This window comes from Psittacula echo (genome assembly GCF_963264785.1).
Source record: "Psittacula echo genome assembly, chromosome: 15".
Classification (NCBI taxonomy): Eukaryota; Metazoa; Chordata; class Aves; order Psittaciformes; family Psittacidae; genus Psittacula; species Psittacula echo.
The window spans coordinates 1,571,871-1,597,980 of record NC_137751.1 but is presented as its reverse complement, the minus strand read 5'-3'; the positions used below and the strand labels follow the sequence as shown (position 1 = coordinate 1,597,980).

The window sequence follows — 26,110 nt, the reverse complement described above, 5'->3', positions numbered from 1 at the left end:
GAACTGCCCTCTCTTGCAAGGATTAACAGCAGAAGGACAAAAATGGATTCCCAGGCTGTGGACTAAAAGCAGCTAAAAAGAGTCAGTTGCCTCAGGCAGAAGATCCTCACCCACTGGGATCTACAGGTGTTCATTTGATGCAGCAGCACTGGAAGTGCCTCTCATGCTCTTACAACCAACCCATTCTCTCTCTTGGGCTATAAAAAAGGGCTTGACAAGAAACTAAATTTGCTTTAAGCACAGGATTGACTACAGTAAAACACAAGCTATACAAATCAGGATTATTTCATTGATTAAGAAAATATTTTTATTGCATTATTGTATCATCCTAAATATATAGTCCATTATGGTAAGTGCTGAACATCATCTCAGCTGACTTTGTTTCATAAGCTACACTAGAAGACTAACCTACCAGCCTATGTCGTGATGCTCTTCATGTCTTAATGTAGTTAAGCCACTACTAATGATAAATAGGGCCTTACTTTCTGCAATTGTTTCTTGACAATTGTTTCAGCTCTCTGTCTGCTGAGGTTCACTGCAGGTAAATAATACCTTATTATTTCATTCTTAAAAATAATTTCTTCTTTTTCTTTTATGTCTTCTTAGGTTACTTCTCTCTAAAAGAAGTACTAAACAGCATAGTATTTGAACTTTGAATAGTATACCGTACTATCTGCAAACTCAGACCGTTGAAGAGCACATTATAACACAAACGGGTACAGCACAGGTACCGTTACAAAAATTAAAAGTTTTCTCAGAAAATCAGAATATGGTTCAATATTTTATAACAGTTAGTTGATCTATACTCAAAGTTTTCAGTTTCCTTCACTACATGAACTTTGTAGAAGTTGCAAATAAAGTTTTTTCAGATACCCACACCAAAGTACCAAAGCAAATTTTACAATGAAGGAAGAAAGGTCTTTTTATTTGAAAATCAACAGCACACTCTGCTGGCCTTTGTACTTCAAACCAGCAATTGAAGTTCAGTGGCACAAAGCATTTCAAATCCTACTCAAAAAATCTACGCAGCTTTCCAAAACTGGCAAAATTTAGTTCCCATCAAATGACCTAGAACACGGATTCACTTTTGTCAAGAAAAGATTTAACTCCCAGTGTCTTAAAGTAATACCAAAGCTTTTGGCTTCCTTTGTTTTCACAAATGTACAGTATACTGGAAAAGAGCTCTTGAAGTTAAAACACACACTGATTAAAATAGAACCTAATTTAGGACATACAAAGAGCCAAGCGCTGTTGTAAGATGTGGAAACAGAAATTACCAAACACACATAAAACCCCCTGTACTTAGAAGCTGAGTTACCTACAGATGGGTATTACCATAAAGCAACATAAAAATAAGAAATATATATTGGAAAGGGAGAATATTCTTTGCCTTTTGAAAGAAGAAAGTAAATTTCTGTACTGATGAAACAAAGACCAGACCTCATTCCTGTCTTCTATTTGTATCAAACATACAATTTCACGGTATCATGGCATGCTCCTGCATTTTAATATAGACAAAAACTATTCTATCATTCTATTCTATGATTCTATTCTATGCCACAGCCTTTGAGAAACACTCACAGGAACTACATTACTAATGTAATTTGGCACCTGACATCTCTCTACTGCCTCAGATTTCTTCGACTGGTTTTGCTTCAACGAACTTTTATGTAAAATCAGGGAGATTCAAATACCAAGAAATGCAGAAAATGCTTAGGAGAAAGCTGGAAAAACTAGTTTCTGCTATGGAAAGCAGCGATTAAAAAAAAAAAAAAAAAAGAAAAAAACAAACCCAAAACCTAACTCTATCACAGTTAACACACAGCATTTTACTTCGTAATCATGTGCAGTATTTATTACTCATTTTTTGTTATAATATATTGTAATGACCAGCTCAAGCTTTCTCCAGCTTAAAGGCACATTTATTAATATTAAATGCTGTCTTTTATTTACTACATATGCCACAAAATAATGAATGGCAAGTTGAACAAAATCTACACTCCTGATGTCACTCAATTTCTATGGTCCCAGTTTCAAGTTCTTCCATGATATCATAAATCTACTATAAATAGAAATATAACAAAAAGATTTACAACTGCTTTACAATTGCTGTCAAATATTGAAAGTTCACAGGTAGAATTGCTGGGCCAGATTCTGTGCTACTGGGGAGCCACAGTGTAAAAGAGTTCAACCCACTGTTTAGAAGAACAACTTTCACAGAAATAATTCAAACTTTGCAAACCACATTGGTTAGACAGCACTATTAGGAGCAAAAGCCACTGCAGTTCTTGCCAGCAATAGCGACAAAGTTCACTATTACTCTAAAGCAACTTACAGACTTGGAGACCTCTCCATTAGGCTGTAATGCAGCCAGAGGTAGTGTGTTTTCTGAAACTATATTAACAAGCTATATTTCATGCATAATCTCTTTACAGTAGATTTTTTTTTTTAAACTGCTCTTGAACTAACAGTCCTGATATAAGCAATATTACTGTATTACTTACTGGTTTGGGAGAAAAAGTGGTGGGTTTTGCACTTTTCTCAGAGTGAACAATCAGCTCTCCATTTTTTCTCTGATTATAAACTTCTAAAGCATCAACAAGCTGGACTCCTTTTGAAACACAATGACGTTTTCTAACCTGTTGGGAGAAAAAAAAATGTACTGTGTTCAAATACACTGGGCAGAAGCATGTGCTTACACTGGCAGTCAGTGATTTTCTTTCAACTGTTTTCCACTGAGTCTGTTTCAGTAACACAGTGCATCACTAATAATTTTTAACAGTTTAACTAAATCTAAGCCACGCAACGGTTTGGGAAAAGCTATAACGCCTTAATTAAAAATCTCAGTAACAATAACAACAACAAAATCTGTAATTACTGCTGAGCTTTTCTTCTTTAATTCCCCATTGTAACAAAACTGATACAAATTATAATACCAGGCTGATATAAGCAGAATTTTCATAACAAAAACAAGAAATAAAACCAAGCCATACTGATCTGAAAACCTAAACAAAAGCAACCATCTGAGCAATACGCCAGAGCAACATAAAAGCTGTTTACAGTGCGAGTACTAAGTCATGTGACTGAGACAGGTGAAAACATGACAGAAATGTTGCACTCTACATAGTAGGCCAGAGATAGCTGCATTTGACAGGATAAAATAAACCAGAACTTGAATACATTCACAGCATTATTTGATTTTCTAATATGTATTTGCAAGGGCACTTTCAATTCTAGAACCTCACGCTTTGACTCAATAGTGTGGATCAACTGCATATAAATAAGTTTTGGGGATATTAAGCATTTAAATATGCAAAACATAATTTAGGACATGGTATTATGAATAATTTTGAGCAACAATGGACTCCTTTGTAACAAGTGACAATACAAATTATAAAAAGCTGTCAGTCGAAACTATGACTGTGACTCAACTATTCTCTAAGCCCTTCTCTGAAATGTTGATTGTTATTTGACAGCTTTGTTAAGCTATGCCTGGATTATTTTATTGCAAATAAACTTTGCTCACCTGCTGCTCAGTTTCTAAAGGACGAATCCTTTTTCTGTCTACTTGAAAATCATCATTCTCATTGTCACGTAGCGATAACCTTTTTTTGGCAGACAATTTTGAAGCTAGTGTTTCATTTTCCTTACATTCTGTAATGAAAAATAAAATAAAAGGTATGTTCAATACTAGGAATGCATTAAATAAGGGCAATATTTTTAAAATGGAATTTACTATAAATACACATGATACAGGAGATAGCATTAGACATTCCTAGAGACATTAACCATCATTCCACATAGATTTCCACACAGGGCAGAATCATGTAGTAATCTGCTATTATGATAGTAAAAAAAGTCCCTGACTTGAAAGCAAAAAAAACTGACATCATTGGCTCAGTATTTGACTTCCAGGACAGATTTTTAGCAGCCTGGGTATGAAGTTACCTGTGTTTGTTCGTGGGCTTCCAGGTTTTACAGAACTTCTGGTTTCACAATTAGTAATAGAAGAAGCACCATGATTCACACTCGTTGCCGCCTCATTGCTCTTACAGTGGGAGTGACATGTGCAGCAACACACGGGTGAGGTCTCTGGCTTGCTGTCTTCCTTTTCACATGACGATGTAAGCAGTGGTTTCTCTGAAGGACACAGTCATTTGTCTGCCATTGAACACTATTCAAGACTATACATGAGAAAAATACTTTCAAAACAGTTAAGATGACAGCTTTTCTTTAGGTACCAGTTTTAAACTTTGTGTCTACAAAGTCTGAATAAGCATTCATCACCCTTTTGACAAACTGCAGTGCAAAGAACTGTAACAACTTGCAAAAATGAAAAACATCCCTCTCTTACAATTCAATCTGCATAACTACAATACATAATTATATTCTTTCAAAGTTCCAACAGCCACATAATTCCCTTATGATACCATATTGAAGTCCACACTGGCCATTTCCGGTTTATGTTGATAATAGGGCAATATGTATAATGGTGGACAAAGACCTGCTTAGATTCCTGAAACCAGGAATGTTTAAAGGCTGAAAACCAACAAATTTATTATATTTTGGCAATAAAAATTGGGCAAAGAGATACCAAGATAACTTACCATACTGAGACTGCTGCCATGATAATGCAGAACAAAGTAATGCCAAGCTTTTCCCACTTCCTGTAGGGCTCTCCAACAAACAGTGTTGCCTGCTATTTAAACCCTTAATAATCTTTAAGGAGAGTAACAAGAACAAAACCAGAATTAATAGAAAACCAAACAAAGTGGAGGTCTTTAGCCAAGCTAGAAATTACTTCTAAAAATAGATCAGGACACCTGCTGTCTTGTAAAAAAAAAACACCAGTAAATGAAAATCAGAAACACATCACCACCCCTCATCACCCTTAATAATAACAACAGGTCAGGAAGCCTTAGATGTATTTCTCTCGAGAGGAACACGCTTCGTTAGCCATGCTTGGAGGTTCACTTACAGGGGACACTGAAATACTTACCTGCTAATGGGAATACCTGATGGGACTGGCTCCCTTCCTTTAGCCTTATAGAACCAGACCATTGAAAACAGCTGTCAGGCAACCAAACCAGTTGTCCCACAGGGAAAAACCAAACCCGTTGTCCCACACTTTAAAAATGGTTAAAATTATTTTAAAATATTTAAATGTAAGGTGTAATAATTCATTTTTTAAAATGCCAAAAAGCAAAATCTTAGTGAAATATTACGATCTGCTTAAGAGAGATGTTTTACTAAATCATTTGCTCCTTATATAGAAGGAATTTGCAAACTTATATAAAATACCTATTACAGTATATTTAATTAAACAGTCATATGTAACTCGTAACTTCTTAGCACAAATATTCACAAATCCAGAAAGTACTTCAACTTCCCCTAATCACGGGCCAGATATCATTGTACAGCACAAAGAACAGTAAGTTACATTACAAATTCAATTCTCAAGATACTGGAGGCTCTGAATTTCATGTGTTTGTTTTCTAAATGCTGGTAGATATTGGAAAACATAAGCTATTAGTTTAGCCAATGTTAATATAACTTCTACTTACAGCATTCATCATAGCAAGTTGTGAAGGGTAAGCCTTGCAAGGGAACAAGATCTTCACTCCCCCAATAGTATATTCTGACACATCAGAGGACATTGCCACTTTTTCCTCCAGTTTACTTCAGATTTATAACTGCAATAAAAAATAGTATTAACAAATCAACACTAACAACCAGGCAAAGCCTGAAATAACATATGGCACAAAAAAAACCAAGCAGAAACTGCTAACCTGGTAAGGGGGCTGAGCAGTTCAGGATATTATCAGAACTGGCATATAGGGACTCATACTACACACTGTCAGTTCAGACACACTCCTTGTTACGCACAAGAGCAACTTGCCACCATCTGATAAGTAACACTAGCAATTTAAATAAAAGCACTGTGCACATCCTTTCAGATTCTCTCAGATCGAATACCGTTGGGATAAGAAGCCAAATCCTTGGGGGAAAAGTATTTTGAGATATTTAATAACTGCAAGTAGCTAACCTTTCAATTAAGCAGGCCCATTAGCTTGAACTCCAACACATTGCAACTACAAAGATACACCTGACAACAGTAGCTTGATCTGCTCATTTTATAACGCTGAGAAATTAAAGCTGCACACTGGACTTCAAAAATGAGATGTTTAAAAACTAACAGTTTTCTTCCACAAATAATACAATCATTATTCAGGGGAAAACGAGGTGTCACTATTCTCTGAGCACTATCCAGCATTTCTCTCTGGATAACAGAATAAAGCCAGTTTCCCTATTATCCTAAAACCTTGTAATTGCTGAATTAAAAATACTGAAGAGGCACAGATGGCTTTAAAAAAATGAATACTTTTTTTAAAACAACACAGATTTTTTTTCTTACAGGTTTTCAGCATCTACAATATAAAAGACAGATTTTAAAATGGCAGATTCCTTGCGATAAATTATCTCACTAACCTGTGCCCTCATCTCACTTTTCATGAGTAAACATACGCAGCAAATACCAGCGTATGGCACGAGTCAGCCTCATCATCTCAGCAGGCAAAAGAAATCCTAGCAAGAAGAGGCTGCTAACATGAGTTTATACCCTACCCCTCCTTCCAAAAAACGTAACTGCGCCCAGCAAAAGGCTTTTTCCCCTACCATACTGGGGGGCGAGGAGGTGTGTACGCTTAAAGGAGCACTACTTCGAATTGAGCTTTGCCAGAGGAAAAAGCAAGCCCCCGTCGGGGCGCTGGGAACGATTCAACATAGAAGCGGGCAGGAAGCGGAGGCGGTCCGAGACCTCAGAACGCGGAGGGACCTCCTGTCACGACCTGCGCCTTTGGGCGCACAGGGCTCACTCCCCAGGGAAGCCCCGACACCGCCTTGACCATACTCTAGATCCAGCTCTGGGGAGGATTTTTCTGCCTCTCCGCGGCTGAGGGGAGGGAGCGCTGAGGAGCTGCTGTCATCCTCCCGTGCCTGTGGCGCCCCAGCCTACACAGAAGCAATTGAGCGTTTCCTTCATCTTGTTTAAGAGGTAAAGGCTCCCCAGAGAGCCGATTCCCCCTTTCTCACGGGAGTCCGGTCTCCTCACAGCCGCGCCGCGTCCCGCTGCACAGCGCTCACCTCAGGCGGCAGTGATCCCTTCCCCGTCCGTCCTTCCCGCCTCCGCCCAGGCGCCAATCAGCTGACAGGAAAGAGCCCTGCGCCGCCAGTCAGCAAATCGCAGAATGAGCCGCTCCCGCCTTCCGCCTGTGCGCTATGAGAACCAATCACGGAAGGCTTTATTGGCTTCAGGTTGTAGTCGTTGCTGGGCAACCACGCGTTCACCGTGGGCAGCTGTATCGCAAAACAACCCTTCGTTATCACAAATAATCGCTTTAGTAAGGTCAGCGGCTTTTCAACATTGCCCCGCACGGACACCCGCGGGGAGAGGCCTCTGCAGGTTCCTGCTGTCAGGGAAACCGATACAGTTTAGATACAGGTAAGTCCCTTGGGAATTAAGCCATATTTTGTTTTTTTTTTATTTAAATACCACTACAGCATATAAAAGTCACGCTTAAGAGAAAGAAACAAAACCCCAAAACATACATTTAGGTTATTTACATCCTTTACATCAAGATGACAAGGATATCCCTGGTAGCCAGATGGTGCTAGCAGGTGGTTACAGCAGGCTGGCATCCTGGAATGCAACCCCAATCTGGCATGAGCCTTCCTATGTCACCATCCAACATGGGCCGAAGACAAGCTCTGAAAGGCTTTGTCAAGGCCACACTAAAGAATCAGGCAATCATTTCTGGAATATAAATTGGTTTAAATTGAAAACAGTATTTCCCATATTTAAGGACCCTGGCTGCTGTCACTTAAGAAAAGAGTAAGTGCTGGAATGACAAGTTTAGCAATTCAAGTGTGTTGAAGTACTGCATTCTGGCACAACAGCCAAACCCTCATTTCCTTTCTCTGCCACAAAAGCACATGCTGTGTCACACACCATCAGGAAACTCCCAACTACAGCACCACACACCTCATTCTGCAATGCACAAAACCCATCTGTTGAGGCCAAATCCTTCAGCTTTTGTGGATGTGAAAGGACAACCAACTTCATACATGAAGCACAACGAATTCAGCTGCATGTCAGCATTTCAGTATGGCTATAACCTGCCATGCCCCTCATCACAGGGAAATGCAGCTTCTGTCACAGTCACCCTCAACACTGACATCCTTTTTTAATATCTTACCCTGATGACAACTTAAAAATATCTTGGCACTTATTTCTTAAGTCTTTCTCATCCCTTTTAAACTAAATGACATTAAAAAATACTGAACAATCTGAACTGCATGAAAAATACTCATTCTCCAGAAATCACATTCAGACAGCTTATTTTGTACTCCTTTCTTTAAAGGGACTTTTAGACCAGTTTCAAACTTTTAATGCAGGCTGATCTTCAGCTGAAGCTCCTGATCTCATGAACTGAAACTTCGACCAACGGTTTGAAACACAAATTAAAAAAAATTGAAAGCATTTTCTTAGTACTCAATGTGACGGTACAAGGTAGTTACACCACTTTTTCAAGTCTTCCTTGGAGTATTCCATCTTGCTCTGCAAGGCTCTGGATCAGTATTTGATTTAACATAAGCAAAGTGCTTCCATCTCAAATTTTTCTTACCCATCGTTTTGCTGTTTGCTCAACAAATTCAGTATTAGCTTTTAAGAGTCTTATAAAACCCTTCTGGGTGTTGCTGTTTCACTTCAGAAACCAAGCAAGCCTGAAAACCACGCTCAGTTTCACTGGAAACTATTTATCAACCCCATCAGCATCAAAAGTTTTTCACTGGAAGCACCATAATCCTCTTCAAAGAATTTTCTGTTCAGCCATAACTGAATTGAATGAATGAAAAACGTGGACTTCTTGCGCTCCAGTTCCTCAATCTACTTCCACATCTTTCTCCAAATTTAGGCACCATAAACCATGGGATTAGCTACAGCACAATTTGACTTGAGTTCTTCCTAAATTCCACTTACGCTCATGTTAATTATTTCAATGATAGTATTTTCAACACACTGGCATAACCGAACGTCAGGGTCCATGCTTGCAACGTCCCCTGAACAACTTTTGTTAGATGGATCTTTACAAAGTCCTGACACTTCATTTGGCTTCTCTTTCAGTTGCTGGAGACCTAGAACATTAAGCAGAAACAGCAAAGTACATATAAATAAATGAATAAATCAAAAATTAAAACTGTTCCATTATACCCATAACACATGTATGCTATGAAATTGCAAATTTTAGCCATTGCTAGGTCATGGACCAGGTGGAACTCAACAAATTATTTCTACAGACACTACAACATTCCTTTTTTTATACATCTTGAAATGATACAAGCAGGGAAATAAACCAGAAGAAAGGCAGTACAAAGTTGAATTAATGGGGTATTTCTAGCACCCTTTAGCCTCTAAACTCTGCCCTCCAACCCATTAAATCCGCCTATCCCTACTCTTCCTATATTTACAAGACACCAGCAGTAAATTTCATACTACATTCCAACTGCACTCAAACTTTTTTTTTCTCCCAGAGACTATGACAATACTTTTGAACTACAAAGTATTTTACTTACGTGTAATAATTGGGTCTACATCTCTTGTCTGTGTAGCAACATCAGAGGCACAAACTTGCCCTATTTGTATCAGCAGAGACATAATATCCTCATATAACGGAGGAAAGGCTTGACAGAATGACACCAAACAAGGTAGGGTCGGCATAAAGAAAGCGTAGCGCTTCGACTGGGTTAAAACTGTCAAGGAAAAGAAAATGGTTAAGTACAAAGGAATCATTATAAAAATCCAGCCAAGGAATGTTGTTACTTTTACAATCGTAATTAATACAACAATGTCTTTGTTAGTTGCCAGAGTGCTTACCTGTGAGTAGGGTTCCCATCACATTGATGGCTAAACGAGCCACGCTGAGAGATTTGGGTAGTGCATACTGGATACACAAAAATGAAAGTAACTGGATGGCAAATATCTGTCAAGAAGGTGGAAGGCAAAAGAGAATAAGCAATAATGTTACAGATTGCTTTGTACCTTCTATCAGAAGCTCTTCATGTAACTTACAAGTTATTAAATACTCTCTATTTTACCAATGAGGAAGTTAAAGGCAGAGCAGCCTTAATAATAGGTATTCTGAACTTCTTCTGCTGACATGAGCAACCCCCCCCACCTCACATTTAACATTAATCAAAGTACTAGCACTAGGGGTTCAGAATCTACCCTAAAGACACAATTTGTTCTGACATTAACGACAAGCAACAAAGCAACACACAATTGGCAATATAACCTTTTACAGAGTAATAATAAATTACTATTTGATGTTGTTCACCATGAGAAGACCTAAAAAAAAAAAATGGCTGAAACATTTCAAAATCAAACTCCTGACTCCCCCTTTGCTGAGCCTGTAGCAAGAAGAAAGCACCACTCTTCAGATTCAAACACATCACTTTGAGGAAAGCCACACATCTCATCCTAGTAGGCTTTGTTTTTGCAGTTAGACCAGGGAAAGAAGTGGTAAGACAACTGGCAAAGGAGAAATTTGTATTTATTTAGAACATTCTGCCTTACAGTCTTGTTCCAGGCTTGCTTCAAGAAGCAGCAGCAATATTATCTGGAAAAAGACTTGATCTTACAGCTGCTTCATTGCTCTACAGAGTATCATTGCAGAAAAAGATTTTTAGAATTCCAACCTTCATCTAAGTTCCTGTAGCTACAAATATCAGACAAAAACTAATAGGAAATTTTTTTGCCAACCAATTTATACTCAATATAAAGAATGAAAGTCACTATTGAATAGACCTTTCATCACAATCTCTGATTTGAAGGGGATTTAAAGACTAGGCCTTTAATTTAAGGTAAAAGTGCTACAGACATTAGCTTGATATCACAGGCAAGTTAGAACAGGCCTTTTTTTTAATGATCCTTTCATTTTCTGCCCTTCACCAATACTTCATCAGGGTTAACTGCTCACAGTGATTCTCAAACTACATGACTGTACAGTACCTGTTTTTCAAGTTCAGGCTGAGCAATGAGCTCTGGTATGAAATCCAGACAGATGTGCATTGACGGAATCCCTGCCACTGTCAGTGCCAGAAGTTCACATGGATAACCCTGCGTGATGAAGAAAACAGATGTGTCAACAGGGTTTAAAAATTCTGCTTCAATTAGAATTTAAAATTTTATCTGTGTTAATGCTTCTTTCAACACTAATACACTTGTAAAATCTCTTTTGTTCAGAATTACAAGCAATAGGCCAGTATCTCAAGGCACCAAGAGGCAGGCTGGGTGAGAAACGCAGGGTCTGAATCAGTTCTTTATCCTCAATATTCAATGTATTACTTGCCTAGAAACCGTCTCCTACTCCTACAATGAAATCAGACTGCAGTGACACTCTCCTGTGTCTTTCCCCCATGCTCCAAACTTCACCATAGGCCCCAATTTGCTTATTTCATGACTGGACCATTATGACTGTTTTAGCACTTAATCAGTTCCGGGTCAAGGCAAATTAACTCCTTTTAAAGAAGAGTTAATGTGTTAAATTTGTTGCCATCTGGCAATGAGCAATTAAACACACACCAAAAACACATTCATATTTTAAAAATAGCTAGCCTTTCCCCACTTCTTTTTCTGAAGGCATACAGCTGCTTTTGGCAGCTTTCCCTCTGAAGAGATGAACTGTGCCCTAACAAAAAGGGAAGATAAGATGGATAATGTTTACATTTGAAGCCAAATTACAGTTTCGAATAACGGGCACACTAATGTAAAAACATACCTAGAAAAAATAAGTAACCCACAAAAGATGTGGAGCCAGTAACCAGAAGATGATGAGGCCGGTTTTCCTTGGCCTAGAATGGACAAACTATCTTGGTACAAAAAAGGGCAGAGGCACAAACAAAGCTTGTGTTTAATGATGAGGAACAGGCATAGCTTAGGTGCTCCCTTCTCAGCCGCAACACAGAGTCCAAGCACTGAAATATGGAGGAAATGCAGGTACTACATACTTGACAGGATGGGAAGCAGTAAAGTGCATTGGTTTAATTTTTGAGGAACAGCATTCAACATCCTTTGACACCTTCATCTGGCTGTTTCTTAACCAGAGGAAACATGAAAACCACTAAAATAGCACAAAGCTGACCTGGAAATGAACTAGTTTAACTATGTTGGGATCAGCTATATACATCTGGTGCAGCAGACAGCAGATCAGACACTGGACCTCTCGAAGATTACACAGCAAGCTGTCTTCTTCTTCTGGTTCAGGACTCTTAGAGCCTGTGGTACCATGAACACTCTTCAGCAAACTGTGGGTGTTACTGCTCTGGGATTTCTCTTCTTCTGTAGGTAGGCAGATCTCTAGAAGAATCTGCACAGCAGCACTGTCCTGTGAAAAAAATAAGCAACATAACATGCATAAAACAAAACCCAATGAAATCAAAGAAATCAAATGCAAACTAATGACTATTTAAGAAACAGAAGACTGTCAGGTGGCTAGAATTTACACCTACAGATATTTGTTTTACATAGAATAAAAACAAGTCAGTTCAAGAGTCACAAATCCTACAGAACATCAAAAAAATCCCAACGCTTTTTCTGAATCAAGACTCAAAAGGAAAAAGCTTCAATCCAAGAGATAATCATAATAACAGATCAAAAGAGTAAGTTCAACGGAATCTTGTACTGTTTCAAAATAAATATCCAATGGTCCCTTAAGGCATCCAGATCACACAAAATAAGCACATGGCCATGTAATTCACAGTATTCAGGGGAGACTACACTACTCATTTAAATAAGAAACTTCCTATTAAGTCAAAAGATCATCTTCTAACAGGGACTATATATGTGACATTGTTCCAGACAGAGGTAAGAAGAGACTGTCTGTGCAACAGGATTAGTCAGGAATTTCCATAATGTCAACCTAAGTTAACCATTGTTCAGCCTCACTGGCTGCTTCTCTCAGATAACATAGTTCAAATGGTCATGCACAGGTCTGTCACATTTATTCATGTTTTACTGCTCCAAATGTAAGTACAGAACAAACCTCCGTACACAAGCAACAAGACAAAAAGGCTAGTAAGCAGAACTGTTCTAACAGAACACAACAGTATTTAACCAACACAATGCTTCAGACTAGGAAAGAAAGACCTAAAATATTTAACAATCTGAACACAGTTTTCTTTTTCACGGTAACAGATGTTAGTAAAAAAAGAAGTAAAAAGGTCTCCTTTTTTAATTTCCTGTTTCTGTCTTTCTGTTTTATCATTGCCTTCCCTCACATCCTTTAATATCCATTTCTTTCCCCTTACCTGAGCAGCAAGCAATGCATTTTTTAATTCTTCCCTTGTAACTTCTGGGGCCTCTGGACCCATTGCATTGTTTTGGGATGGCCTAATGTCCTGTTCTGCTGTTTCTTTTAGATGAGAATTGAGGTAAGCTTTTGAAGCAAGAAGATATCCATTCAACATGTGTAAAGTTATATCCATCAGAGGAGGGCTCCTGATACAGGAACACGTGATAAAACAAAGGCATTTCAGTAGGCAAAACAGTAAGACAGTAATAATATAAACAGGCTAAAAGCACTTACAAAAGGCTCATTTGGTTGTAGTCTGGTTCATACTAAAGCTGTTTTCCCTAGCAAAATACTAAAGGTCACTATCCCTTCTGCTGGCCTGCCATCCAGTCCTACTTCTCTCATGTGCAGACAATGTATGTGCACACTACAAAACCAAGCAACTGCTGAAGAGACTAATTTCTGACAAACAAAGGAAACCCAAAAAGGGTCAGCTGCATGTGAAGTAAGGAAAAATAATTATCTGAATGACAGAGAAAAATAATACAGGCAAGCTCTGAACTGCTTCACAATACCAAGACGACAGCTTTCAAGTCACACTGCATTATATATCTCCCTAACAGTTTTAGAAGCGTAGGATTTTTCATTTGCATCCAGGGCTGAAGGAACATACATTTAAATATTTCACCTACGGGCTGAGGATTAAAGATGTCATCAACAGAAACCTGAGTCTAGCAGAGTTGTAGCAACTCAAAAGAAAATCGGATTTATGGCTCCATTCCTAAAGGGCAAGGGGGGACAGATGCATACAAACAAGAACATGAAGAACAAATCAAGCTGACTATTAGGCATTTATTATGAACAAAAGGGTAACAAAAAGGGGAAAAATAAACCACAGCTGACAGAAAACATAAAAAAGAATACACAAGGAGTAAAGCCAGGGGCTGAAGTATATACAATTGTTAACCATATTATTTCAGAACAACAGATTCAATTTGCTTCATTACTATGAAAGCAAAGTTATAATTTACAAATTCTGACTTACTGTTTGCATTACTTCATATTCTTCTTAAAAGCTGGTCCATTGCTACCAATTATGATAATTTTCACTACTTCAATTCTCAGCTTATTCTTCTGCATCAGAGCCATAAAGCAGCATTACACATCCTCCTCTGTCACCACTGACATCTAGAGGAACTAATTTCTAAGTACTACTGAAAGACTTTCTTGAGAAATTAAGCAAATCTACCTTTGTCATATCCATCAAGCATCCACTGGCAGAAACTGTTACCCAAAATGATGGAATACCTACAGGCCCACGAAGGATGACAAAAGACAGTGTGAAGTGAAAGGATGCTACAGCTACAACCTCAGCAGCCACTACCACCATGTGGCAGCAGCCATTTTAAGTGTGCTGCAATGTCTATTTAGAACAAATTCACACACACACAAATCTAAAATGGATGACCGATGTACAAATCCCAAAGTTTCCAAAACAGAACTGGGTGCAAGGTTGTCCAACCAGACATGCAGCTGGAGAGTGTGACCTGCTGAAATAGCATGCCCAGCTCACTCAGTCCTCACATCAACAAGCTTAACAGAAAAAAGATGGAACTTACAAGCTCAGTTGATTAGTCTGAAACTGTGTTTTATGGTACTGAAAGCTTTCAGAACTTTTCTATAAGACACTTCTATGTTTAGCATGCACAATGTATCAATGTAAGTAGCACAGAACATAAAAAGCTCAAGGAGGGAAGTGCTTACCTATGAACTCTCTGATCACACCTCAGTACAATCAAGGGATCAATCATCAGATCATTCTGAGTGTATTTCTGCTGTCGGACTATTTTTACTGAAGGCTGCAGAGCATTAACAGTCATCACCCACAACCTAAAATGAGATTATTTTTATGGTTTTTTAATAGATAATCCATACGAGAAAAGGGATCACATAAGTATCTGGACACTCACTCACTTGTTTGCTGTATTTTTCTAGGCCTATCAAGAGGCAAAAACCCCACACTTCATCTGCAGCCCTTGAATTTAGCCAAGATATAGTTAACTTGTGTTCACTGCAATTGCAGTAACCAAACTGTTTTCCCTCCAATAGATCACTCACTTCCTCAGAAGAGGCATGTTCTTACCAGAGTGAGTTCATGTTTCATCAGTAATTCACCATAAACAATGTACACTATAAAACCATACTCGTATATTTTAAGCAAACTGGTGGCTTCCTTTCCCGCGAGAACAAGAACCACCTTCCTTTTAAATGCAGAGGTTAAAAATTTCAAGGAGCAAAAAGGAATTCAAAACCAACACAGTCTATTCAGTCACAACCTCCAGTTTTCCAGACAAAGGCACTGTGTCATGATTTCTGAAACAGAAAGTGCCATTCCACTTAACTGCACCAACACATTAACCAGTATTTTGAGCCTACCTTCTTGGCATCACAGTGTTAAGAACCATCCAAAGTTTATTGACAGTCTGAAGAATCCCCCGAGGGACTCCAGCATTCAGCAAGCAATTCATATTTGATGTCAATACTTCTGCATACGGAATCAATTCAGCAGCTGAGAGAAGTGTTAAATGTTCCAGGATCTGCATCAGCTGGGTATGATTTCCAGGCAGCATGGAAAACGCTGTGAAATGAAGACAATGGGATCTCGGTAAAAGTGGACTTCTGACATTTTTTCTCACTTGGCAGCAGAACACTTTCACAGGACACAGATGCAGTATGATCAAATGAAAGAGCTACACACTTCCAAATCAACTGTATTCCAACCAATGTAAAAAGAACACTGTGTACTTCAGATGAAGTAGTTTACCTTCCTGGAGCTGTCTGGGAGAGTGATTCTTCGCAATGTTTGTAAGAAGCATCCTCCTCAGTAAGGCATCAGTGCCTGTGATCTGCTCCTCACAGATCCAGTCGTCCACAATGCAGAGGTGTGGATAGTTAGTTGCAAGAAGGCGTAACAGTGCAGAATGCAAGCCTTTAGGGGTATTAAGAGAGTACACACCTTAGATTTGAGCACCTACATCTTTCACCCCATCATTTCAACAACAGACCTTAACTGAATCACTGCCAAGAAGCTCAAAGTGCTTGTGTGCTTATAGCCTGATATTCTAACTGCAACAGAAAGGAAAAGTTGCCTTTTGGAAAGGTGGGAGGACCCTACAGTAACTCTTCAACTCAGACTGGAATAATTTCTACGATTCTCAGGCAATTCCTACTCTAAAACCTACTCCAGATCGGCAAGGCCTACTCTAAAAAGAACTGCCTTCCTCAAACTATCTGTAATCTCATAGATACTACTAACAGATTTTAAAAGAAAGAGAAAGGAAGGCACACTATGGAACAGACAACGGCCACTGGGCTGGAAGCATGCTCAGCCTTCCTTCTTCACATACTTTCACACACAGATATACCTCCCAGTTCCTGCTGCAATCCTTGTGCTTGCCGGATGAGGTACTTGATTGGAATCTGATCCATTAATGCTGAAGAGTAAGACTTGGGTTTTCTCTGCATGGCAGCTACAATGGAACAGGACAAGAAACCATATGTAACAGTTACAGTTGGGAAAAAATTATTTCCCCAATCAAATCAATAAAGAAAATATAAAGCACTTGTTTCTGTATTATCTGGGTAAAACAGAGAAAATCTCAAATGACACATCTCATTCCTGTGAAAGTATTACATTAAGCTATTCAGGAAACCATTTCCGTGAAGATTTCCATTTACAGATTTCATGGCATCTAGATTTGTTCGCAGGGTCTCCATACTATCTTTGACCAAGTGCAGCTGATTTTGAGATCATAGCTCAAATGTACACTTTCTTTATTCAAGGGGTTTTATTCTCAAAAACAAATGGTTATCGGCTGGTACCTGGAATTCAAACTGTTGGCACACGTAACACCCTCTAGTGAGCTGGAAGTTAGAAATGCAGGAAGAACTGTCATTTATTTTATAGTACTTTACCCTTTCTCAAATAGCACTGATGAATGCTGCAAGCTCGGCACCCTAAAGAGGGCAGGTAAAAACACCCACCAGACAGAAACACTATGTTTGCAATGAAATTAAGCTCCATCAATAAGCTATACCACATTCTTTAAGAACTGATTTAAAGAGATCATTCAGCACTGTCAACTATAAAATCGCCAACACAAAGAAATGTGTGTGCAAGTTTGACGACACATGAATAGACAACCATGTGAAGGAATTAAGAAGTCCGGTAACTTTCTGGTTAGCTCAGACCCTTTTTAACCTGGAAAACAAATTACTCAACTACAGAGTTTTTGCAGAAACTCTTCTCTCCTGAATTTGTACAGCAAAGCTATATTTATTACAAGAATCTAAGCTTTTTGTGCTGTGTGAATCTGACAGGAACATGAATTCTAGTTATTGTAAGAATTCTTCTCTCTGCATCTAAGTTTCAGTTCATCTGTTTTCCACTGCCGCACTCATGTACCTAGGATCTTTGTGCTTGCCAGAAGTGCTTCTTCGTATGACAGGACATAGTAGAGGACAAGCAATTGTGTTGTGATGCTGTATCGCTGAGTAAGACGAGTATTTTCTCCCTGTACATAAAACCAAAAGAGAAAGGTCATACTGCATTCCTGACACTTGAGAACAGAAAGTGGGATTTCCTTGCAAATATGAGAAAGATCAGGCAGCGAGCCTTGTGTAAAAACACCAAACCATACAAGGTCCAGGACTGAAGTTGCACAGAACTTTTTTAATGAGTTTAAAAAATAAACTGTGGTTTTGACGTCCTGGGGCGCTAATAAGGAGTAATCTCAGGATTCTGATGCAAGTCAATGCTTGCCACTCATTCTACGTTTGTCCAAGTGACCATTCTCATACTTCTATCATGAAAATGCTTCTTTCAAAACTAGCTGCAGTGCTTCAGTTAAACAGCATCTTTATCTGACAAGATCAAATCCAGACAAAAATCATACAAATCCTACATAAACACCTCCACTTTTCAATCCACGAAGTGCTTTTCTTTGCGTTTTTAAGACTTGAGTTGTTGAGTTTGCAAGAAAAAAGGCAAGACAGGGACAAATAGCAATCCTCCTAAAAATGTGACTACCACTAACAAGGTTCACTTCAAAACACATGATCACTCCCATAGCAGGAGGCAGTTTACTATGTGGGCATTAAAGACAAAAAAGTGAGGCAACCTGATAAATCAGCATCAAGCATATATATAAAACACTGCATCACACTTCACATTAAAGTACATGAAAGAAGCAAACAAACCATTTACCCCAGACAGTCCTTGAAAAACATTCAGTATCTCCTGCTCTGTGACAGGCTGATTTGTGGCCTCTGGGTTGGATTTAGATGCAGGAGTAAGAATGGAGTTAATGTAGACATCAATGAGAGGAAGCAACTGAGGATGGAGTGGAGTGGTGGTTTCACAGAGCTGCCGATAGATCCAGTCCTAGAAAAAACATGCCATTATCTGTTCAGTTTCAAAGCTGAGAGCAATTTGGTTTAGCTGCAAGTACATCCCTTTTAACTGGTTAGAAAAAATGTAACTGAATGAGGCTTGGACTTTGGAAAGCAGAACACCAGTTCTGAATTGGGCCTGGTCATAAACTGTATCCTGGGTATCATGGACCCTGCTCTGCACAGACCCACTAATAAAACTTGTCCTGGCTGGAAATATTCTGTGATAAAATACTGTGATTTTATTAAGTGCAGACAGGGGGAGAAAGATAACTCTCTTACTATTTTTAATTTCACTAAGTTGTGGCCTCTGGATTACAGAGCTAAAACTGGGTACCCTGACAATACATAGCTCCTTCAATTACATGGCAATAGGCTATAAGAGTCATCAAGAATTGTGTTCCTAAAATTCAACCCAAAAAAACATACGCTGCAAAACCTAGTCAATATTATGAGCAGAAATAAAATGAAAGTCATACCTTAATGGATACTTTGTGCTTGGTGAATGATCGGCTTTTTAACAGCTGGTAAATGCAGTGAATAGGTAAAAACCCAGTAATGTTGGCACTGAGATTGCCTGTAACAGGTACACGAACTGCATGGGCTGTAACAACCTAAAGAAAAGTTGTAATTAACACCAAAAAAAAATACTACAAATGTTCAACTTCTCACAGTACATAAGCACAAGGTGACAAACACACAGCTATGGTCTTTCTGGCATTTACTTATTTTTGGCTGTTTGGAAGCTGGAGAACATTTTTATGTGGTTTAATACAGTATGTGCACAACAGTAGCACACGTACAACACTTGTGAACAATCTCCTGCTACTGCAAAACATAATGTCACAGTGAACAAAAAGGGCTCCTTTGCTCGGCTGTTGTTTAAAAAGCCAAGCGTTCAAAAAGCATATTCAGATCAGAGTAGAAGAAGAAAGAGCCAAGGCTCTTCAGTACCATTAGGGCTTGGATTCTTGTAGGTCAAACTGAAGTGATTACAGAGGAAAGAAAAGAGCAAAAGGAAAAAAATAAGGGGAGGGGGGGTAGGGAGCAGAAGAAGAACCAAGTTTAAAATACCTGTTCAGTGAAAATCTCTTGTGTGAAGATTGTCTTCATTCTGCTGAGTGAGCTGGGCTTAATAACAATCTGAAACAAAGAACAAAGTACTTATCATTTCAAGTTCTGGCTTTCTTGTACACAAGTACTGCATATTCCTTTTACAAACTGCTCGCTTTTCAACTTTCTAAACTTGTTTTCAGTGGGATACCCAGAGAACATTCACATCTACACTTCACAGGTAAAACACAAACATTTTCAAACGTCACAAGTTCATCATGGCCTATCTTCCTTATCCAAAAAACTACCTACCTAACTGTCACATCTGATGAGACACTGTTTCACCACAGCAATGTGAAGGCAAGTCTCCCTTGGTAATTTTCAGAAACTAATTATTACCCATCTCTGTATTTCTCTAAACTATTTAGGATAAAATATTTGCAGCTCAGTTTGGAAATTACTTCGATTAGTCTTCTAAAATAACATCACTTCTTGCAAATAATGACCTCCACAGGTCAGCACTTTTAGAATGTACATATTAGGTTTTATCGTAACATTGCTCTGTATTAAGAGGAATGCATAGTTTAATGTTTTTCTAGAGGAACTAATTCATTTAGGTACCTTTTTTTTGCTTTACATTTGCTTTAATAGCAAAACCAAAGTTCTTTATATAAAAACTGAAGTAGACGTAAGAGTATAAATACACAGCAAAAAGCCAAAGAACAGAGAAACATATCTGATAGAAACAGTTTAGGACTTACCTTCATTCCCAAGGTAGAGCAGACCAAATCAATGATAGCACTAAGCTGGTTACTATGAAAATACATGGCTACCAAGAGAAGCATCTCTCCAAAAGAAGCAGATACACCTGAAATGCTAATGGTAACAAAGAGAAGGAGTTGATTTCCAATAGGACATAAATAAATGTAAGATTACTGGAATGACTAAAACCAAGAGCTGCCTGCTCTCACCTTTCGAAGTAAGCTTCTTCCTTTATCATCCAACTGAGCCACATAACCATGAGCTGCTCTTGTTCTGGGGTGCTGCACAAAGAAAATCCTTATAAGATCCTTTTCCCACGAAACACTGCTAGTTTTGCTAACAATTACTAGCAGAAAAGCCAGTACTGGAGGAATCTTAAGCCAGGAGACATTCTGACGCCTTCATTTTGGCCTCAAACAGCTGATAAACACTGATATTTAGCAAAACCCACTCCAAATGAAGCTAATACCAATGCCCCCCTCTCAAAAGATTTGCTATAAACAAGAGGGAGAGCAGAGTGGACCATCAATTTAATCACCATAGTATGAGCCAAGCCCCTTCAACCAACATACAGAGGTTTGTATAAGGAATTAGGAGAGAAAAACTGTGCAGCTCTGGGGAGGTCACTGACTTAACGGTGCTAGAACATTAACGTCTTCACAAAGCTCCTCCTCTATTGAGAAATACCTCACAAGAGTGGAGAAGGCCAGAAGCATACAAAAGGAAAGAGATACAAAGCGAACACCAGCTGGAGTTGCGGGAGGCCGGCTGGTCATTAGCTGCAGTAGCTGCTCAGCTTCTTCATCAGTTGGTCTGAATAGGACAGAGAAAGAACAAAAACCATGCTGCTAATTTAAAAGTGAGATTTCCCATCTCATCACAGTGGTTAAAGATTACCTTGTCTGTTATTTAATCTGTTTATCAAGTTGCTATCAGTAACTAAGTATCAAGATTAGCTTGTAATTCTCTTTAAAGACATCAAAATCTCTGTTAAGAGAGAACAACAATGAGAAAACTTCCCCAGGATATAATTTTGCCTATTAGTATTAAATACGGACTTGGAGAAATCCTCCTTGTCTCAGTACTTAAATTAAAACTAACAGTGTGTAAAGATGATACATTAGCACCCTCTAGAAAGTAAAGGCAAAGGAATAGAAATTCAGAATTCATACACTGTTTGTTGCTAGTGCTTTTCACTACTTTCCCTTCTACGCACTGCTCCAACTACTTGGACTTAGACTTCGTTTAACAAGTCTGTAGAACTGATTTTGCAGCACTGAAGAGAGCACCACGTTTACCAAATTATTTTAGATTAAAACAAAAAAAAAATCAGCAAAGTTGATAAATGGATCTTTACCATCAGAATGAAAAAAACTTTTCTACTGGGAATAACAGTGGAAAGTGAAAACCACCTCTCTTTCCAAGAACCGTGGCATTACTTATTATTACAAATAATATTTGCTCTCTGCACTATAAAGAAGCTTCCATCAGCTGGCAGCTCCAGCTCTCAACATGAGAAGGGCCTCCCCTAGAACCAAACTGGCGAGTCCTGCCAAGACTGTTCCAAAGACACAATGGCAGTAAGAGACAGCTCATGTTAGAAGTGCACAAAGCTCTCAACCTCTGTTTAAATGGACAGACAGTGAATAAAGAACACAGAGCATTAGAACATTCATTACTTCAGCCCAGCAATTCCCATCAAAGCGCAATAGAGACGTAACAATGCACTGGCTTTCACGACATGCTCTTCCTTCAGTCCTGAATACACAGACACATTTGGCTCCATATCAACATCTGCTTCTTCAACAATGTGTGTGCTGCGAACCGTGGGAAGGATTCCCATGAGCTCCAGGAGCAGCTGCCTCCTCATTTGCCAAAGCACAGAACTGATATTATCTCTTTTTCTCTGTGTAAGAGGTTAAAAGATGAGAGCAACAATGTAAAATTCATCCCATTGAACAATGTATTAAATAGAAGCTTCCGTAATGATGAAGTCAAGAGAAAAAAACAGAAGTGGGGAGGGAAGGAGACGAAGAATTCTTTTTAGATAGAATTTTCAGTACCAGGGCAACAGCAACACATGATCATATTACAACAGCTTATTGCGCCAAAACACAGTCTTTAACTAACTCAGCTGACTAAGGAAGTCAAGACACAACTTCCTATTGTGAACACTGAGAATGAATATATTAATCAGGTAAACATTAGAAGCTTACAATCCCCTGATTTCCATGCCTGAAAATCTCTCAGAGGAACAATTGAAAGCTGTTGTCTTCAGGGACACTATTTATAGACTCAATGGTCCATAAGAAGAGGTTGCCTTGTACAAGCAGCTCCAAGACTGGATTTATTTGCATTTGGACAAATAGAGGTGCTCACATCCAGAGAAGTTACCACAAGTGCTAAGAGCAGCAGAATATTCAAAGGTCTTCCTACCTGCTGGCCATTTCGGATGAAAGTTCCAAACCAGGTTCGAACCTTTGCATTTGTTCCAAGTAGCAAACCACTCACAAAACACACCAGGTCACTCACTCCATCATCTGAAGATTCATTTTTGGTGTGATCCAAGGTCAAAGCCACACCAAGACCTGGTAGATGACACTCTTCCACCTACATAAAATGCTCAGGTTCAATAATCTTTGTTGTTCTTAAAGCTCCAATAATGATGACAGACTAATGACAGACTTACCACCATGCCCCGGACCCTCAGAGCTTGGGAAGGGTTCATTTTACACAGGTGGCGGAGTGCTTCTGTCCTACGTCGGCCTCCAACACTTTCCTCATCCTGCCGTTCTCCATTCTTAATCAAACCTCTGCAGACTAAATATCCAACGGGAGGTGTAAGAAAACCCAGCCTTTCCAAAAGAAAACCACGATAACAAAAACACACAAGCCAAACCATTCTGTTCAGCTCACTATCATTTAGTAGTTGGGCCACACAAACTCCGTCTGGGCAAGAACACATGATCTACACTAAATAAGCAAAACAAGGAGATAGTCTTTCTCCTCAGAGAAATTACAGGGTCATTACAGATGTATGCGTCATCCAATTACTACTCATACTCTATCTGATGCAACTTGTGAATCTGGCAGCCCTGGAGACTGAAATCTTATTGTGAGATAAGGGATGCTAAGCAGGCACCAGCAATACAAATTTTTCACCTCATCAAGGACAAGAACTATGGACAAGGCCAGACCAGGGTTATAGTCCTGGTCATTCACCACTTGAGTCAGCCTTTATAAAGGTGACCTACACATGAATAGCTGCAACATCCACACGATGAGTCTACAAGAAAGGGGAATCAACATGAGAATGGGAGCCCATCAGGATCTCTAGGTATAAATGCATTCATATGTATTTTGTAAGCCAAACGCTCTTCAGCTCAAACATGCATGAAACATGGGTTAGCCCAGAATCAGCTGTACTGCTAGAAACCATTTCAAACCTTTAGAAAAAGTTATCTGGACAAGAAGAAACTGTAACTCACCCTCATTGAAGCTATCAGGAACGTTGGCCACCAGAAGGCAGAGGAACCAGGCTCCATTTTTAACGTGCAACAGAGCTTCGGCCACATCAACTATCGGCAACAGCGATGGCAGCTCTGGATGAAAAGAGAGGTTTGAAAGTCACAGTGTTTCACTGTGAAACAAGTAAAACCTTGCATTTAATATGCAAAATAACACACTCAAGCCAATGAATGGAAAAACAACCGATGATCTATTCCTCTCTCAAAGAGCTTGACGGCCTAGATTAACCTTAAATCAGTCACAGTGGCTCCAAGTTATTTTATTGCATTTGCAATAGGTTAGAAAACACTACAAATACAGAATACCCCACCTGCTTGCAAAATGCAGAGAACATCTGCTGCCTCTTCCAGGTAAACAGGGCTCTCAAAGAGCTCGGAGGATTTGAGGAAAAACTCGCCATTGGATTCCGACACCTACAAGACATTATTCACCATCACCAAACAGGTTTCATGAGGCGATCCGTCTAATCAGTCTTCTAGGGCTTTAAACTCAGCAGACTGAATACATGAAACCTGCCAAAACGCACAGCTATCAACACAGAACAGGCACAAAAAGCGTTTAGAATGAGAAATATTTACACAAGGAAAATAAAGTGCTGGGGGGGGGGGGGAAGGGGGAACCAGGAAGGACAAGTAAGAGAAATATGGTGTCTAATATCCTACTGCAATAGGAGTAAAGAACTGGATGCAGAAAAGTCATAATTTTGTTTTCAAATATGATTTCTGCACTGATGCTTCACAAAACCATACTGTATTGGAGTACAGCATAATTCAAAGTCTCCGTCAGATTAGCAAACATCACCCTCATTTGTTCCAAGGAAGACTTCCTATAGGAAGCGGAGGGACACATGAGGGGTTTATACCCAGGTCCCAGTTCAGTCAGACTGAGACTTAAAGTTTTGTTGAAGCAGATGAGAACTGGAGTACCCACACACAGCAGCAGCAGCGCCAGAGACAGAACCAGAGAGCACACCAACCCATCCAGAGTGCATTTCCCTGCCGTAACACTTGTAAATGCCCAGAAATAGAGAAATTTACCTTATTCATAATTGCCAGTAATTCACTAAGCACAAGGCGAAGCCGACGAGGTGAATCGCTGTGTTCAAATTCCAGCGTCAGCCCATGCTGAAGCTGTGACACCAAGATGCTTTCGCCACTACCTCCTCCCAGCTTGTGCCTAACAGACAATTAAAACCAGCCATTAAGCGCTTCTGCACACACGGAACACCTGCAGCTAAAGGAAGATGCAATTCTGCAGGGATTTCTGCTATCTCGCCAATGCCCAGAAAAGACTGCATTAACTGCAGCACATCATGGAATGGAATTCCATAGCCAACAAAGTTTCAAGCACCTCCACTCTAACCAGAGTCGAGTGAGACCATGGCCCCCACTCCTTCCTGCCCCCCAGCCTGGGCACCTCCCCAAGCATTTCGAGGGGGAGAAAGATCCCCAACAGAACCATGAGGGTTGGAAGATCCCCCAGTCCAATTCCCCTGCCGGAGCAGGGGATGTCTCCACAACGCCCCTGGGCAGACCGTGACACCCGAACCCGGGGCGCTCCCAAGAGACTCCTGAGGGACACGGAGGGCCAGGTCACTCCGCGCTTCAACAGCAGCAACGAATAAAGCGGCTTTCGCCCCAGACGCCGCCACGCTACCGGAGCTGCTGCTCTTTGCTGGCGTCCTGCTCCAGGGCGTGGAAGTCCACGGACAGCAATGCCACGATGGAGTTGACCGCCTCCACGCCCGAGAGGAGCCGCAGGATGAGCTTCTTGTCCTGCGCCCAACTCTGGCTCTGGTCGGCGGGGGCGCAGAGGGCCATGCGGACGAGGCAGGGCAGCAACAGCCGCAGCTCGGGGTCGCTCAGCGCGGCCAGGCGCACCACGTCCACCTTCTGCATCGCCTCGAACGCGTAGGGGCTGACGAACTGCAACCCCGAGCACTCCGCCATGGCGGGGCTCCCCCTCAC

At 39.8% G+C, this 26,110-nt stretch overlaps 2 protein-coding genes across 2 annotated transcripts in view; both read right to left on the bottom strand.

Moving 5' to 3' along the window:
• The window catches only part of BRIP1 (BRCA1 interacting DNA helicase 1), a gene marked incomplete at its 3' end in the record, with an annotated part of 57,538 nt that extends 51,877 nt beyond the window's left edge, over nt 1–5,661 (bottom strand). The window contains exons 1-5 of the mRNA XM_080630252.1: nt 5,565–5,661; nt 4,608–4,719; nt 3,949–4,140; nt 3,527–3,654; nt 2,505–2,639 (exon numbers count right to left, since the gene is read on the bottom strand). Of these exons, the coding sequence (XP_080486378.1) occupies nt 2,505–2,639; nt 3,527–3,654; nt 3,949–4,140; nt 4,608–4,719; nt 5,565–5,657 (660 nt within the window). The 5' untranslated portion in view covers nt 5,658–5,661. The remainder of the gene's footprint in view (nt 1–2,504; nt 2,640–3,526; nt 3,655–3,948; nt 4,141–4,607; nt 4,720–5,564) is intronic.
• Nucleotides 5,662–7,657: 1,996 nt separating this feature from the next.
• On the bottom strand, nt 7,658–26,092 carry INTS2 (integrator complex subunit 2; the record flags this gene model as incomplete). The annotated part of the gene is made up of 24 exons (XM_080630073.1): nt 7,658–9,195; nt 9,634–9,810; nt 9,935–10,040; nt 11,069–11,176; nt 12,201–12,443; nt 13,366–13,555; nt 15,114–15,239; nt 15,786–15,987; nt 16,174–16,338; nt 16,775–16,879; nt 17,815–17,923; nt 18,616–18,792; nt 19,280–19,414; nt 19,875–19,943; nt 20,615–20,729; nt 20,825–20,896; nt 21,303–21,428; nt 22,295–22,521; nt 23,052–23,225; nt 23,305–23,435; nt 24,104–24,217; nt 24,454–24,556; nt 25,181–25,319; nt 25,800–26,092. 24 exons carry the CDS (start codon nt 26,090–26,092, stop codon nt 9,026–9,028), a joined length of 3,576 nt encoding a protein of 1,191 aa, XP_080486199.1. The 3' UTR covers nt 7,658–9,025.
• Between the last annotated feature and the right edge of the window lie 18 nt (nt 26,093–26,110).